This window comes from Centrocercus urophasianus, unplaced genomic scaffold (genome assembly GCF_019232065.1).
Source record: "Centrocercus urophasianus isolate 14NV4802_14NV808 unplaced genomic scaffold, USGS_Curo_1.0 seq_10, whole genome shotgun sequence".
NCBI lineage: Eukaryota > Metazoa > Chordata > Aves > Galliformes > Phasianidae > Centrocercus > Centrocercus urophasianus.
This window is the reverse complement of record NW_024884142.1, coordinates 87928789-87945266: the sequence shown is the minus strand read 5'-3', so window position 1 is coordinate 87945266 and position 16478 is coordinate 87928789. Positions and strand designations below refer to the sequence as shown.

The 16478-nt window shown below is 44.2% G+C and overlaps 1 protein-coding gene and 1 long non-coding RNA gene across 2 annotated transcripts; one reads left to right on the top strand and one right to left on the bottom strand.

Annotated features, from left to right (window-relative positions):
* The first annotated feature begins 300 nt into the window (after positions 1–300).
* POLR1B (RNA polymerase I subunit B) lies at positions 301–16006 on the top strand. Its single transcript, XM_042828683.1, has 14 exons — positions 301–441; positions 1880–2026; positions 2812–2944; positions 3961–4097; positions 5600–5823; positions 7143–7314; positions 8304–8475; positions 8779–9060; positions 9634–9767; positions 10223–10393; positions 10990–11146; positions 12213–12409; positions 12811–13064; positions 14785–16006. Exons 2-14 carry the CDS (start codon positions 1952–1954, stop codon positions 15665–15667), a joined length of 2991 nt encoding a protein of 996 aa, XP_042684617.1. The 5' UTR covers positions 301–441; positions 1880–1951; the 3' UTR covers positions 15668–16006.
* On the bottom strand, positions 14468–16311 carry LOC122165589. Its single transcript, XR_006170552.1, has 2 exons — positions 16084–16311; positions 14468–15945 (listed from the first exon to the last, which is right to left on the bottom strand). It is a non-coding gene; the product is annotated as an uncharacterized LOC122165589 (long non-coding RNA).
* Between the last annotated feature and the right edge of the window lie 167 nt (positions 16312–16478).

Below are 16478 nucleotides of genomic sequence, written 5' to 3'. Positions count from 1 at the left end.
GGGACGGGGCGGGGCGGAGCAGGCGCACGGAGGGCAGCATGGCGGCGGCCATGGGGGAGAGCACGTCTCGGGAGCCGCACCGCTTGCGACGGCGGCAGCGGCCCCGCGGTGGGGTACGGCGCGACCTGCCCGCCGCCCACATCGAGTCCTTCAACTACGCCATCAGCGAGGGGGTGTACCGCGCCCTGCAGGTGCCGGGGGGCGGGCGGGGAGCGGCCTCCGGGGATCGCGCTCCGGAGCCCGCCCTCACGCGTGGGCGCCCGTCTCTCGTAGGACATCCCGCCGGTGGAGCTGGCGCTGAAGGACGGCCGCGTGGCGCTCACCGTGGTGGGGATCGCCATCTCGCCGCCCGTGGTGCCCAAGGGGACGCTGTGCCAGGAGGTGAAGGTGTTCCCGGCTGAGTGCCGCGGGCTGCGCAGCACCTACCGCGGGCGGCTCACGGTGAGCTCCTCCGCTCGCGGGTTTGTTGTCTTACCTAGGCCGTGGCTTCTTCAGCCTTCCGAGCTTCGCCTGCTGGGGAAGCGTTTCTGAGAGCTGTGTCCTGCCTAGGGTGTTCTGCAGGACGAGCTGACAGTGTCTCCTCTGTTCTTATTTCCATTTCCCCTCGCACGACACATCAGTTGTGTTCCTTCTGCTCTCAGGTGGGTGTTGAACCCAGTCAGCCTCTGCAGGAGGCCTGCAGGGAAGCCTCCTTCATCCCGCAGACCATTAGGATTCAGGTCTTTTCTCCTTCCCGCAGAAATCTAGGTCCAGCGTGGCAGCGTGGCTCTGAAACCAAAGCCATAAGTTCCTCCTATTCACACTGTCTGCTCACTAGTTCTATGCGTTGCTCTGAAATTCTGCTAACGGAGCATCCTTGGCAGGCATTCTCCTTTGCACAGCTGCTTCCCACTCTCACCACGTAGCCACATCCATGCTGCATGCATCCTGTACAAGGACTCTTGCTTGCAGTTCCAGCTTTATATAACTTGCAGCAATGAATCCGACTGCAAGCAAAATGTCCAGACATAAAAGTTGGCCAGTTGTGGGTTGCACACCATTTCCCCAGTGGCTCTCAGATTTTCCTGAACCAGAGATGCATTCATTCTTTCATTTCTCTTATCTGTGTTGCTCCCTTCCCTCCTTCCCTCCCTAACTGTATTTTTGTTTTAATTGTTTCTCAACATTTGACGCTTGGAACAAAGCATTTTATTGTGCCTGATGTGTGAAAGTCTTTCCTGTTCTTTCCCACTCCCTGCCCTTGCACGGTGGGACGCAGCGTGTCATCAGCCTTTTCTCACTGTTTTTAACAGCACAATCAAGTTATCTTTGAGGTTCTCAGTTCTCCAAGGTGAGTGTGTTGTCTGGTGAGTGGCGTGTTGCACAGGAGCCATTTTATACCATTGGTCATCATTCAAGCTGAAGACAGAATTATGCAGAGGTTTCAGTGTACAGCTGTGTCATGATTTTAGAGGGGTTCAGCAGATGTTTCTGTTCTAATTCCTAAACTTCCTTAATTCCTAGGATGTTGCCAGGTGTTAATCCAGAAATAATGACAAGACTTTTTTCCTGACTGTGGCTCTCCTAAGGCTTACCATTCTGCCTATGAAATTGAGACTGTTTGCTATGTGTTTTACACTGTCAACTTTGTACATCTTGCTGTCAGCTTCATTACTAAGAAAGAAATCATGCAAGTCTGGAACTGTAGACATGTGCTGACTGTTTTCCAGAATATGCTGCCCAGATATCTACTAGTTACGCTTTTTATTGTGACTATTACCACTTTATGGTGATGGCAGTTAGTTGAACAGATTGGTGGTCATGTTAAATGTACAGTTATTGTAACAGGAATGAAAAAGGTCAGCTCAGTTTGCTCACTGTTTGTGTTGTATCATTTTAGGTTGACATCAGCTGGTCACTGAATGGCATTCCACAAGGGACTATTAAACAGCCTGTAGGGTATATTCCAATCATGGTGAAGTCCAAATTGTGTAACCTCTATAATCTTTCTCCCCAAGAGCTCATCCAGCACCATGAGGAGGAGGAGGTAATGAGGATTTTGTGGATCAGGAAAATGTGCAGTATATTAGGCCAGGACTTGAGCGTTTGTATTTTACATTTTACTTACATTCTCTGAATGTACACTAGTTCTGGTGATTCTGTACGCCATCTTGAAGAATGGCAAGTTCCAGTGAGTCTCAGCTGTCTTTGGATGCAGGGGCCTGTTTTGTGCTAATACCTGTGCTTCCCACAGGTGACTTTACTGTTGCTAACCAGCATTGATGGCTCTGTGGAGGCAGATTAGGAGAACAGGCATTGAAAGAGGTTCTTTTTATTATTGTTGGTTGTCTTCCACAGCTGTTTTCATCTCCCCAGTACCATGTCATCCAATACAGAAATATTATAAACGTTCTGTAAATACAGAATTATATGTTTTGTCCTCCCAAAAGAGTGAGCAAACAGAAAGAAAATCTGCAGTGATGTGTTGCTGCTGGCCCCCTACAGCTCTACCAGTACTCTTACTTACAGTATTCTTTGCTACTGGAATGCTTTTTTTCCTAATGGCACAACACTTGGGAAGCTGTACATTTATTGGTATTATGCACGTACGTGAATCCCCTTCCTTGTACATAGTGCTAGATTTAGACATTTAAAGTGCACTGACAAAGAGTGCAGCCTTTCCAGATGCAGTGCTGGGATGTCTTGTGTGTTTCATAGTTGAGATTTTAAATGTTTGTTTTTATAATATATTACAAGCATTTTCTTATTTTACTTAGGATGATACTCTATACAATTCTAAGCACATTAAAAGCATTCTTCTCTTTCTGGCAGGAAATGGGGGGCTACTTCATAATTAATGGCTTAGAGAAAGTAATTAGAATGCTGATTATGCCCAGGCGCAATTTCCCTCTTGCGATGACAAGACACAAGTGGAAAAACAGAGGTCCTGGTTTCACAGAGTACGGTAAGCTAAAGGGCTTCCTGCCACATCCCTCCAGAAGCTGCTCGTGAACAAACAGGAATGACCAATTAGGGCTGATGTTTTGTTGTTGTTGCATAATGTTTATGTTTTCAGGTAAATTTTACTATGTAGGAAACCAAAGAGTTGATAATAGCATAGTGATAGAAGTATGAGGCAAGTGCTTGCCTTTCAGGTGGTTTCTGAGCTGCCTGTGCTGAAGGAGATGGCACTCCAGGCTGTGCAGTACATGGAGCTGTTGTTCTGTGATAGGAGTAATTGGAACCCTGCATGCTGAAAAAGTCAGTGTAAATTAGTGAGGTTGTGGCACTGAATTTGGTTTTCCATAACTCAATATGATAAATGTAATTTACATGGAACAGATTAACTGCATTCTTGCCTGTTTCATAATTTTGCGTGTATATACTGGTAAAATTGAGTTTTAATTAAACCAGATTGAATAAAACCTGAGTTTTGCTCTCGGATGTTACCAGCTGCTGATTGGCCTGAACCATGGTGTTTCAGAACACACTAATTCCCCATGAATCAATTTTGAGGCAGTGCTAGTTTAATCAGTTCCTGTTGGTTTTATTTTGATTTGTCCTGCAGTGGACAGCACAGAACAGAAGCAGGACACAGTGCTTCAAATGTACTGCCTTACTACAGGGATGGGAAAACTTGTTCCACAGTGCAACAGGGAGGAGTGTTTGTGTGTTACAGTATCTCAGGACCTACATTTAGAGACAGGACAGATGGAGTTTCCATTTCTTAAAATCTGTATTGGCATCTCCTGAGCAAGTGTAATGGCTGTCCAAAGATGTGTGTTCATTAAAACTGAACTTAGCTATATGTATTTATGGGAATCTGATCAGTGGTCAGATCTACCTGCCTCGTGTTCTCAGCCATGAAGTACAAAAGTTTATCTACTGAATCATCTCACACCTGCTTGGACATCTCACAGAAGTGTGGTCTGTGCTTCTTGCATAGCTCATACTGGCTTTTGCTTCTATTAATTTCTGCAGGGGTAGTGCTGCACTGTGTTAAAGATGAGCACAGTGCAATAAACATGAACCTTCACTACCTGGAAAACGGCTGCGTAATGGTGAACTTCATTTTTCAGAAAGAACTGTTCTTCCTTCCCTTGGGATTTGCTCTAAAGGTAAACAAATAATGCACATTACATGCTTTCTGTGTTAAATAAATGCAGAAGTTTCACTAAGCATTTCTATGTTCTTGAGTAATGAGAGGCAGCTAATTCTGTATTAAGTATTTTCAGTCGTACTTCTGACGCTGGTTGAAAACTGTAGAGCAAACTGAGCCAGCACGTGTGATGCAGTGTGCAGTTGGGGCAGAGGAAGTGAATGCAGGCTTATGCCAAGGTGTTAAGGCTTCCTGCTAATAAATGTTGTGGGTTAATAGCTCATGCAAGGGCTTGCAACCTAACAGGAAAGATCCTAGGAATGTTTTTAAAACTGATTGACCGTTTAAGAAACACTTGGGCCAGCATCAGCTATAATAGTGCTAATCATTAAAGTCAAGTTCTCATATAAAGAGAAACCAAGACAGTAAACTGTCTCTCTTCTTTGTTTAAAGGAGAAAATTAAAATACTGTTTTTGTTTGGAACTGAAAGCATTTAAGAATTGGAAGACAAAACCAGTGGTGTCAGTTTGAGCACATTGGGTGCAGTTAAACTGCTCTTTGAGTAGCAGACAGGAATTTGATGTTAGTCAAGCCTTTCCAAATTTCTTCTTTAAAAATAGCAAAGCCTGGGTGCTTCAGCTGTTTGTTATACAGCAGAAGTGTTGGAGTAAATTGTGGCCTATGGCACCACAGCTTGTCTTCAGTCTCGGGGAATTTCCATGTTCTTTCAGCCTGCTGTCTTCATGTTGCTGTTGTGCGACTCATTTCTCTTTTTCATCACTCTGCTGGTTCAATAAAATTAGTTACCAGAAACAGATGATTACCTTGTGTTTTAATAAGCAAGGACATTATGTTGTGTTAGCTTGCAAGGAGTCGTAAGCTAAGCATGCTGTGTTGTCTGAAGTTTGAATTCTTCCATGCGTATCACGCCATGGGCTCACACACCCCGTGTGCATCAGCCATTTAATAAAGAAACCTGTCTGCATGTCATGCAGCTCCCGTTTTTTCATGAGTTTCTTGAAGGCTTTTTAAATGTGGTGAAGAGACACTTTGCTTAAAGATGGGGGAGGTTTGTCAGCCAAAGTTACTTGTGAGCAATATGGTCGCTTAAACCCTGACTCAAACAACTAGGAAACATTATAATGCCAAGAGCTAAGAACATAGGATTTAAGTTTGAGCTGTAGAAAATGAATTGCTGAAGGTGAAGTGGATTGTAATGGGCTAAGCTGTCTTGATTTCTGTGGAGATAAGGAGTAACTTGAGACAAAAAAAGCCTGTTAAGTTAGAGGATGCAAGTTTGTTGGTTTTTTTTCTTCCAAGGGTTTCATTAGTCTGGAACTACCTGTGATCATCACCTTATTCATATCCCCTGTGCTACTCTTGAAGTACCTTAATCCCACAGTGTTTTTCCATTTCCAGAGGTCTGAAAATCTAAATCGTTGGGGTACTCAACTTCTGCTGTTTTATGGCCAGACATTGCCGTAACTGTATTTCTGATCTGATGCACATCTGTCTTTCAGGCATTAGTTAATTTCACAGACTACCAGATTTTTGAAGAGCTGGTCAAAGACAAGAAAAACGACACCTTTTATGTGAACTGCGTTACTGAGATGCTAAGAGCAGTAGCTGAAGCAGGTTGTTACACACAGCAGAACGTCCTCGAATACCTTGGAAAGAGCTTCAGAGTAAAACTCAACCTTCCTGAGTGGTACAGCAATGAACAGGCTGCAGATTTCATTTTCAAGTATGTCTGTATGTACTTAGGAATACATGCTTGTGTCACTGCATTGAAATTACAACTAACTTTAAGAATACTCTGCCATATTATTTCACACTATCATTGTTAGGGTTTTTGTACCCAGCCAGTGTCCAATTCTTGGTGGAATTTCAGGATATTGTGATAATCTGTTCTTTTTGAGTTTAGAGAAGGGAAGGTTGCAACTACATGTGTGGACTGCTTTAGGTTCAACTTGTTGAACAGCATTAGGGTAATTTGTGGCATTTTCTCTGCTGTTTCACACAGTCATTAGCAACTATTATGAGAATTACACTTCTAAATGATAGGAATTGGATGTTTTAAAATCTTGCTTCTTCAATGGAGTAAGTTAGGAAGCAATGGAAGAGAGTGTTTTGAGATTGCCAGTGTGACAACCATTCAACTGATTTTCAGGTAATACAGATTTTAGTACTTTGACCAAGTTTTTTAGCACTTGAAAAGTATAATTTGGGATGTCCAAGTCCTTGAGTACCTGTAAATAAGGAGTAATCATCAGATGTCTAGAAGCATGAAGGCAGTTTTTCTTAGGAGTGTAGGAAGAACAGCTCTTCGGACTGAGAAACACGAGTGAATAATTTCAAGAAAGTTATACTGTTATTTTCTTTATTCTGAATACTGTGGTGCTTTTTGGTTGTGTTTTTTCCCCCCATGGTATGTTCTGTACACACTGTTTGTCAACGCTGTCTGCGCTGTGGAGATAAGAGCAATTGGGGAAAGCAATATTTGGGGCGTATTTTGTATTGTAACTTCTACCTGGCCACAGCTTTCTTTGAATGTTTTTATGGTGAAGTTGTAGAGGCTTCAGAAGAGGGCAGTATGGAGCAGAGGTACAGAGTGGCCACATCTACATGCTTGCTCACATGCTGGAAGGTTGTTGTGCTTACGTCTTGGAAAGCAAGTTATCTCTGTTGTCTTGGAAGGCAGTTTAGCAGCTTTATAGCTTGCATCAAAATGTCATTCAGCACACGTTTCCACGCAAAGATCTGATGGCAGCGTTCTGTGATCTGTTACTAGTCTATGGCTTGGATTTTGGGGTGGAGATGAGCACGTATATGTGGTTATGCAGAAGTGTTTAGTGTCATACCTGCTGCAAAGTAATGTACAAATCTCATGTCTTAAGTGGGCCTGTAAACTGTGCACTTGTAAGGACATACAGTAATATGTAAAATAAACTATTCACAAGTCTCACCTTCGTCTGATCAAGATTTTGAGAATATTTAGCAATAATGTGAAGAACAGCTGGCATGATGGGGTGGTGTTAATTGTCCTTCTTTCTCTCCCTCCAGCAAGTGTATCTGCATACACTTGACAGACAGAACTGAAAAATTCTACCTGCTTTGTATGATGACCCGGAAGCTGTATGCTTTTGCCAAAGGGGAGTGCATGGAGGATAATCCAGACAGTCTGATGAATCAAGAAGTGCTTACTGCAGGACAGCTTTTCCTTATGTTCCTAAAGGTAAGGTCATAAGGCCTGCGTATGGAGTGGTCATCGAGTCCAGGACCTACAGTGGCTAAGAAGATGGGAGAAATGCAGAGCCAAACTGATGAGCAGGGAGCCTAGGTATACTACAAAGACTTGAGGGTATGCTGGATCTAGTGTAGGACGGCATACACCAAAGAGCAGCCCGTGTCAAACCTGGAGTGAAAAGCTTCAGGGCCTTCAAGAGCAAATGAAAGTTCAGGGTTGAGTCTGGGGAGGGAGAAACACCAGCCCAGGAGGGTTTTGAAACAGCCTATTGCTGTTGTGTCAGTTGATACAGTAGTAGTGAAAATCTGCCTCTTTGTGGTGCTCCCTCTGTGTCACACAGCAAATGTGCAAGTAGGTAACTGCCCCATCCTCTTTCTCTGAAAATCAGTGATTTATATTGTTGTTTTTTCTACCCATCTTTGAATTCTTTTAAAGATCAAGAAGTCAGTCCAGTTTACACAGTTAACTTATTACTGGTGATGTAAAAGTGCAGCTTCCTAAACTATTCCAGTTCATTGTGGATTCAAGTTATTTCTGGCATTTCCTCGTTGTAGAATGCCAGAAGGAAAATATTGCTCAGAAGTGAGATTTGTCAGCCCCAAGTAATAATAATTCCCTGAGTTAGTAGATAACTCTTATTCTTTCTTTGCCATTTTAGCCAAAATCTCCTTTAGCATTGTTTTGTTGAAACAATTCTAAAATTTCTCTACTACTTGATTGGTTTCAATGGCTGTAGAAAGAGAATAAAAAGTGAATTATGTGAAGCATTGTAGCGCTTTCTGAATCTGGCAGCAGGAACCAGGACAGCTTGCTGTCTTCCCTGGCCCTGTCAGATAAAGAGGTGAGTGAGCAATCTCTTCTATAAAGGCAAAGATTCTAAACAGACTAGGTTTCTGTTGTGTAGATAACTGCTGAGACAGTCATTAGAGTGTCTGTATTCCTGTTTCAAATTCAAGTGTCACATTCTTAAACCGCAGGAGAGACTTGAGAACTGGTTGCAATCTGTTAAATTCATTTTGGAGAAGAGAACAGAAAAGGCCGACATCAACGTCAATACAGACAGCCTGATGAAGGCGTTCAGCCTGACCACAGATGTTACCAAATCATTTGAGTACCTTCTTGCAACTGGTAACCTGCGATCTAAGACCGGTAAGTTGTAAGGTCTAAGAAGCCCTTTTTTTACCTGCTAAACTGTGTGAGAAACAACTTAAAACCAAACTTTTAACTCAAAGCAACTTGAGTGCAGACACACTGTAACTGAATTACCAAAGACAGTGGAATGGGAAAAGGCTGATTGAGAGAAAGAGGAGATGTGTGCTCAAGCAGTGAATTTATAGTCTCGGGACCTCCTACAGTTCACTGAGTTGCTGAAGTACTTAAATCTTGTTAGTGGAAAATAGGAAACAGCCGTCTGAGTGACATCCTGATGTAAGTCTCCATCTTGTTCCTCAGGCCTGGGCATGCTGCAGGACAGCGGTCTGTGTGTGGTGGGGGACAAGCTGAATTTTGTTCGCTACCTTTCGCATTTCCGCTGCATACACAGAGGGTCGGCGTTTGCCCAGATGAGAACTACCACGGTACGCAAACTGCTGCCGGAGTCCTGGGGGTTCCTGTGCCCAGTGGACACCCCCGACGGAGAGCCCTGCGGTCTGATGAACCACATGACAGCTGTGTGTGAAATAGTGACAGAGATGGTTCCTGCGGCAGACCTGCCACCTCTGTTATGTGCTCTAGGTACAGTTTACTGGCTAAATTGTCTAATGAAGCAATCTTCCTTTTTACCTTTCTGCCCTACGAACCCATATGTGGAGAATGTTCTCCAGATACTATTACTGTAAATCAAGGTAAACCTGTTCTTACTCTGCTTCTGCTTAATGTAGGATTTGCTTATTCAGGCCTGTAAACCTTCTGGAGAACGTAAAGTTCAAAATAAATGTCTCTTAGCTGCGTACTGTAGAGCTGAAGATATTCACCTGCACAGGACTGGCTCAGAGAAATCGGACAAACCACTGACTTCATCGTGTTGCTAATAACTTGAATTAAGTTGCAGATCCTCTAGTGATGAGCACAGTGATGGGAATCTTGTTTCGTTCAGAAGTGTGCTGGGACTGGATGGGAAATGGCACTCACAGTTGTGCGCGTTTTATGTTCTCCATCAAGTCTCATCTACCGCTTTGCCCTGTCCAGATGTTCTGAATTTCTCTCATGGCTCATAAAGCTGTTTTATGTGGATTGAGGCTTCCTGCAGAAATAACGTACATTTGTGTGCTTTTTGGCTGTTCCCTCTCCTGCCCCAATCTCTCACAGGTGTTGTCCCCATTGATGCGACCCCAAGCAAGCCGTACGCTGAGTGCTACCGCGTGGTGCTGGACGGTGCAGTGGTGGGCTGGGTCGAGTGGGACCTGGCTCCTCAGGTTGCAGAAGCCCTCCGGCGATTCAAGGTTGTCCTGTTTAAAATGTGACTTACCTAAACGTGCTCCATATGCAGTGGTCAGAAATAAACCAAAAGCCTCCAGAGCTCTAAAGCAGCCTAACTTCTATCTGTCTTTTAAGTCTGACTTAATCATTTATCTTTATTTATCTTTGTCTGAATGTTAGTGTTAGGTTTTTTGGTTTTTCTTGTATTTGTTCTAAGTTTGGTCTCTTGGTTTATGATGTTGCCATTGTTATGAGAATTCTTTTGTTTTTTTTTTTTTAGCATGGTAGAAGTATTCTTGGCAGAGATATTGCTAGAAATACCTTCTAAATTTGCATTTCACTATTTTATATTAATAGCTACGTCTGTGGATTTGTGGTTTGTGTTTCCATTGTGGGTGGTAACCTAGCCTGTAGGGTGCAGCTTAACTAAAACAATATTGTTTTGTATTCCTAAATTAATATTCCTTTACACAACCAGATAACACAAGAGAAGAGATTTCCTGCGCGGGCAGAAGTGGTCCTTATCCCAATGACAGGAAAACCCAGTCTGTATCCTGGGTTGTTCATCTTCACTACCCCTTGTCGAATGGTGCGGCCTGTCAAAAACCTGCTGTATGGAAGGAAGGAATGGATTGGTACTCTGGAACAGGTAGGTTTTGCATATTTCAGTTATTAAATGCTGGCTGTTACAGCAGTATCCTGCATCAGAAGCAGTATTTTGTGAAGTGTTTGTCAAAGGAGCTGAGAATGGGACATAGGTAAAGTGCTGAAGAGCTGGAATAGGTGGCAGAAGAGGTTTCTCATTTCTAGCTAATGAGTTTTTGATACTTTCCTTAGAGGTAGAATGGAGAAGTCTTTTTCAAGTTCTGATGTCTGCTTTCAGTTTGAACGTAGTGAAAGTTTCCTTAGGTAAATGATCGCTGTCTCATCATTTTTTATGTCACGTTCTGCAAATTGCCAGTGAGCAGCCAAGTAGTGGCTTGTCTGGGAACGTGATAACTTGGAACAATTAAGATGAGAGAGTGGAAGTGCGATGCGTATCGCAGTTTCGTACTTCCAGACTTGCTTTCCTTGCAGTTGTCTGGGATTGTGGTAAAGTAGTTCAGTAGTTGTCTGGTGTTTTTCTTGCCTGGGCTAAGGTACAGTCAGCAACCACAGCTGAAACTGAAATGAAAAGTCACTAGGCTTTGTTGCTAGCAGCTTTGTCTTGCTTTCTGTCCAACCTGTCCAATGTGATTCTTGCAGGTCTTCATGAATGTGGCCACCATGGAGTCAGACATTGTCCCTGGAGTCACCACCCACCAGGAGCTCTTCCCTCACAGCATTTTGAGTGTGGTGGCCAACCTCATCCCCTTCTCTGACCACAACCAAAGTCCTCGAAACATGTACCAGTGCCAGATGGGTAAGTCCTGTAGTACCTACAGCTGCAAGTCTCCAAGTAAGGAAGAGGGGGGGAAAACCTCTGGCATATGTATCCCCATATTTCCACATGGCAACTCTTACCAGCAGTTCTTACAGCTCTAAAGTTGATTACCATGAAATAAGTGACTGTTAAAGAAGTCAAGTTTATCATCCAGGCAGCCTTCCAGAGGGCAGTTTCCAATTGTAGTGCTCACAGTGCCTGAAGTCTTTGGGTTTTTTTTTTTTTGTAGGCTTTTTCTTTTTAAATTTGAGGTTGTTGATATACAGATTAGCGTGGGGCACTGCACCAGCTGCTTGGGAGTGTCAGTATTAACAACTGTGCTGGCAGGAGTCCTCTCATCCCCCAGCTGGCAGAGGTTGACCTGCTTCTCACAAGCAGCAAGGGTAAATGCTTTGAAGTGGTGGGGGTTTCTTTGCACCTGTTTTCAGTGACTGCACTGTCACTGACTGCAGCTTTTGAAAGAGCAGTTACTGGACATTTGTTGCAGGATATTAAAATGGCACCATGGCAGCAGTTCTTCTCTTTTTTTTTTCCTGCCAGTTATTTGATTAACTTGGTTGTCTGCAGGTAATTGGGATATGGTATGTAGATGGAGTTTCAATTAGTCAAGTGATTTGCAAGAAACTTATTTAAAGCAAAAAAAGCCAGGCTAAGAGGTAGAAACTATGAGAGTGCTGCTCTCATCAGCACCACAGCATATTGCATTTCTAACAAGCTTGCCAGAAAGGTGCCCTTAATATGCTACTGCTTTTTCATATTTATCTGAAAGTACTGATGTGACTGTGTTCAAAAACTTTTTTTACTGCCAATGTATTTGTACTGTCAGTGGGAAAAAAAAAGCCAACGCTTTATTGGAGGCTTGAAATTGCAGAAAAGACACAATTGGAAGAATCCTTTACGTAGTGATGTGAAGGGAATTTAGTTGTTGTGTATGGTTCATAGAAACTCTTTTAGCTGGACTTAAGGCAGTTATTAAATAATAATTCTGGAGGACAATACTGTTCAGCTTTGAATTGATCCTGTGTAAATACAACTTTCTTTGTAGGAAAGCAAACCATGGGGTTTCCAGTGTATAACTACAAGGACCGCTCAGATAACAAGTTGTACCTCCTCCATACCCCTCAGAGCCCTCTGGTGAGGCCCAGAATGTATGACTATTATGGTATGGACAGCTACCCAGTCGGTACCAATTCAGTTGTGGCTGTCATCTCCTATAGTGGCTATGACATGGAAGATGCAATGGTAAGTGTGAGGAATTACATTGTCCTGCAAAGGAATTTAGCATGGGCAGTTGTAAAGAAGGGTGGTATGCAGTTGAGAAGAGCCCTTTTTCTGCTTTTGCTAGTTCCATTAGAATTGATACAGGAACTCAGCTGTTAAGCACCTTCTGCAGTAATGTTCAGGGTAGTGAGAGTAGAGCAGAGCTCCATTGTGCAAGGCTGTGGGCTTCCAGCATTGATTTAAAAAAAAAAAAAAAAAGAGGAAAAAAAATGGGATTGGAGGAGACCTGAGCCTGTTGGAGTGATGATTGGCTGGGAGGTGTTTGTTTTTTTAATGTAGGAAGGTGTGCATCAGATCAGAACGGAAATTCTTTTTTTGAAGATACTAACAAGTTTTTAACATCCTTTTTTTCTTTCTCTTAGATTGTGAACAAATCTTCTTGGGAGAGAGGGTTTGCTTACGGAAGTGTTATCAAGATGGAGAGCATTGACCTTTCCCTTAAAGCTAGCAGGGGAGGTGATAATTTAGTGTTTGGTATCAGGCCTGGGGACCCAAATATTAAGGAGAAGTTGGATGCTGATGGACTGCCTTTTGTTGGCTCCATCCTGCAGCCCGGGGACCCATTCTACAGCTACATGAACCTTAACACAGGGGAGACCTTCACTGTGTACTACCAGTAAGTTCAGCTTGTTCCTCCTGTCTCCAAACATACATAGTGGACCCTGATCAGCTGCTCTTTTAGGTATTGCCTTTTCTCCTCACACAGCACTTAAGGTATCCATGTGTTCATGGAGCATGAAATTGATGCATGTTTTGTGGCTTGGAGTCAGTGTATGCTGAAGAGCTGCAGCATCTAGGATATAAGACTAGGAATGGTAAAAAGAGAGAATTTGCAGAAATTTTTTGCTGTCCCCCAATATTGTTCCTTTGTCCATCTCTGTCATTTTCTGCAGTATTGTGTTAACTGAATTGGGTTCTTGGTCCCCAAAGACTTGCCAGTCTCTTGTCAATACAACTTCATGCCCTACCTGCACCATTTATACAGTGAAGATCATACTATTTAGTTATTCATGATTAGAAAGCAAATTAGCTTATTGGATAAGCTAATTGGAGAGCAGAATAACCAGTCTTACTGGGAAAGCTATCTGTTAATAATACACTATGAGTGCATTGAAACTGTGTTGGAGAGATTGCTGGTTGTAGAGCAGAGCAGAGAGATTCAGTACGTGGCAGTGAGGATTGCCAGAACTTGATGCTGTCGGCTCAGCCTTATGCTCCTTCCACTTGTGAATCCTGTTTTGGCTCCCTACTCCATATTCCTGTTTGCCAGCTCTTTTGTGCCAGCCTCACCTTAGTTCAGGTTCCTTACCCAGAGAGCCATTTTACCTGTGTACTCTGCAGCATTTGTTCATTACAGTTCTAGATGAGGTAACTGTTTAGGTTCCTATGGGGAGGTTCCCTGCTCTCACTGTTAGCTCATGCCCCAAGTTTTCCCAGAGACCCTGCAACCTGAAGGGGCAGTTCCCCCTACTGTCCTACACATACTGCTTGGATCTTAAACTTGGCTTGGAAGGGGCTTTGACTCAGAACTTTCATGAAGCTGGGAAGAGGCTTATGAAGCAATTTTTGAGTGTTTTTGTTGTTGTTTGGGGATGGCCTATACTGTGGTTGCATTTTGGCACAGTAGAAGAATAGCTGTAAAACAGAAGCTAATCATAAGGGCAGGCCTTCTGTAAGCACTAAAGGGACTTCAGAGGACAAAGAAAAAACTAATCCTGTTGTAATGTGGTTGAAATTTATTCATTTCTTAAGAGTTTGGGCTGCAAGCTCTGTGACAGGAGTTAAGAGTGCAACAGACATCCAGCATGTGAAACATCTGCTGAGGGTTCGCTTGAAACAGCAACGTAGCCCTGAACACCTGTTGGCAAAGGCCCACTCAGCTGCCTCTGCTATCTGCTCCTGAGCTTTTCTCTCAACTTTGCCCTAAACTTGTTCATTTATGCTAGCGTCCCACCAGGGCAGTGTTAATTTATTGTGTAGGAAAATGCTGCCTTGAAAGAAGACAATTGGCACGTCTGATTGGCTGTAGTACTGATGAACCAGGTTTAAATAATTTTGACTTTATTATCATGGGTGACACATTACCTCATCACATGGAAGTTGCAGTTGTGCTGCTAGCATTAGAAACAGCAAACAAATGGCACTTGGGTGATACCTTTGTTTGACTGCTGTGCTCTAATTCTTGTGCAGTCTGATTTCCCTGAATGACATTCTTCAAAAAAAGTGGTGATCCCCAGCTCTTCATTGGATTTAAAAGTGGGTTGGTTTCTTTGTTTCACTTCAAAGTCATGAGCATATCTGATACCTTTGCTGTGAATGTTTTTCCACCTACGCAGGAATAAAGAAGTTGGCATTGTGGACAACATCAAGCTGTGCAGTAATGACCGTGGCACTGGGAAATTCAAGAAGGCTTGCATCACTGTGAGAGTTCCTCGAAACCCAACTGTTGGAGACAAATTTGCCAGCCGCCATGGGCAGAAGGGCATCCTGAGCCAGCTCTGGCCTGTTGAAGACATGCCATTCACGGAGAATGGGATGGTTCCAGACATCCTCTTCAACCCCCATGGGTTCCCCTCCCGTATGACCATCGGGATGTTAATTGAGAGCATGGCGGGGAAGTCAGCAGCGCTGCACGGCGCCTACTACGATGCCACTCCCTTCACCTTCACGGAAAAAAACTCCGCCTTGAAGTACTTTGGTGAGACTTTGGTGAGCGCGGGCTATAACTTCTTTGGGACAGAAAAGATGTACAGCGGAATCAGCGGCGTGGAGCTGGAGGCAGACATCTTTGTGGGAGTCGTGTACTACCAGCGCCTGCGCCACATGGTCTCAGACAAGTTCCAGGTGAGGACTACAGGACCCCGGGATTCTGTCACCAACCAGCCCGTCAAGGGGAGGAACGTGGAAGGGGGGATTCGCTTTGGTGAGATGGAGCGTGATGCGCTGTTGGCTCATGGCACCTCCTTCCTGCTGCACGACCGCCTGTTCAGCTGCTCCGATGGCTCAGAAGCCTATGTTTGCACGAGCTGCGGCAGCATGTTATCTCCTCTGCTCCAGCGCCCACCACCTTCCTCTGTAGCAAGCAACAGGAGGTATTCCTGCATGCTCTGTGGCAGGATGGACACCATCCAGGTCATCCCCGTGCCCCACGTCTTCCGGTACTTCTTGGCAGAGCTGGCAGCCATGAACATCAAGCTAAGGCTCACGCTGGAGCAGTAATCCTGCAGTGAGAGGAAGGCAGCACGCCTTAGTTCTGCCTTTGCCCCCTCTGGGTTTCAAGGGTTAAGTTCTCAGGTTTGTCAAACAGTTACAAGGTTAACTTCATGTTTGCGTTGTGATGGGGTGAAGCCGCATCGTGCAGAAATGCGGTCCCATTGGTGTTTGTTTGCACGTTGTAAAAGATTGCTATTGCAACGTGGGTGGAAATCAAGCAGGATCACTGTTCCTATGGGCTTGAAGGCGGTGAGAGTTTTTTGTTCGCTAAGAGCTGGCAGCAGCTGCAAAGATGATAGGTCACAAACAGCATGAAGTGAATGCTGGGAGTGACAGTGCATTGCACTTTTTTGTCATTATTTTATTTTTTCAATATTTTGACCCAAAGAAGAAAGCAGATAGCTTTCCAGCCCAGCTCTTACCTTGGCTCCAGCGCTCCTCAGGTCATAGAGATGCACAGTCACAGGCAGGTTCTCAGCCCTCGGGCAGTAGTACAGGCCTGGGGCAGACTATGTTCCCAAGCCCCAGCGGTAGCTGTGGCCTCTCCTTCTGTATGAGCCTCGTCTGGTTGGCACCAAGGAGATTTTTATACTTCTTGTTAAGAGTTCTTTATATGTTTCTTTAAAAAAAAAAAAAAAAAAAAAAAAAAAAAAAAAGCATTTAAAGCTGTGTCTGCAGCCAGCCTTGCTCCATCCTCCTGGGAGATCCAAGGGCATCCGGGGGGGCAGCAGGGCCTCCTGGCTGCCAGAGAAGCTCAGGGCTGGCCTGGGCGGTTCTCCCAGGGCTTGGGAGGCCGCGGGAGGCGGGAGGCTGTGGG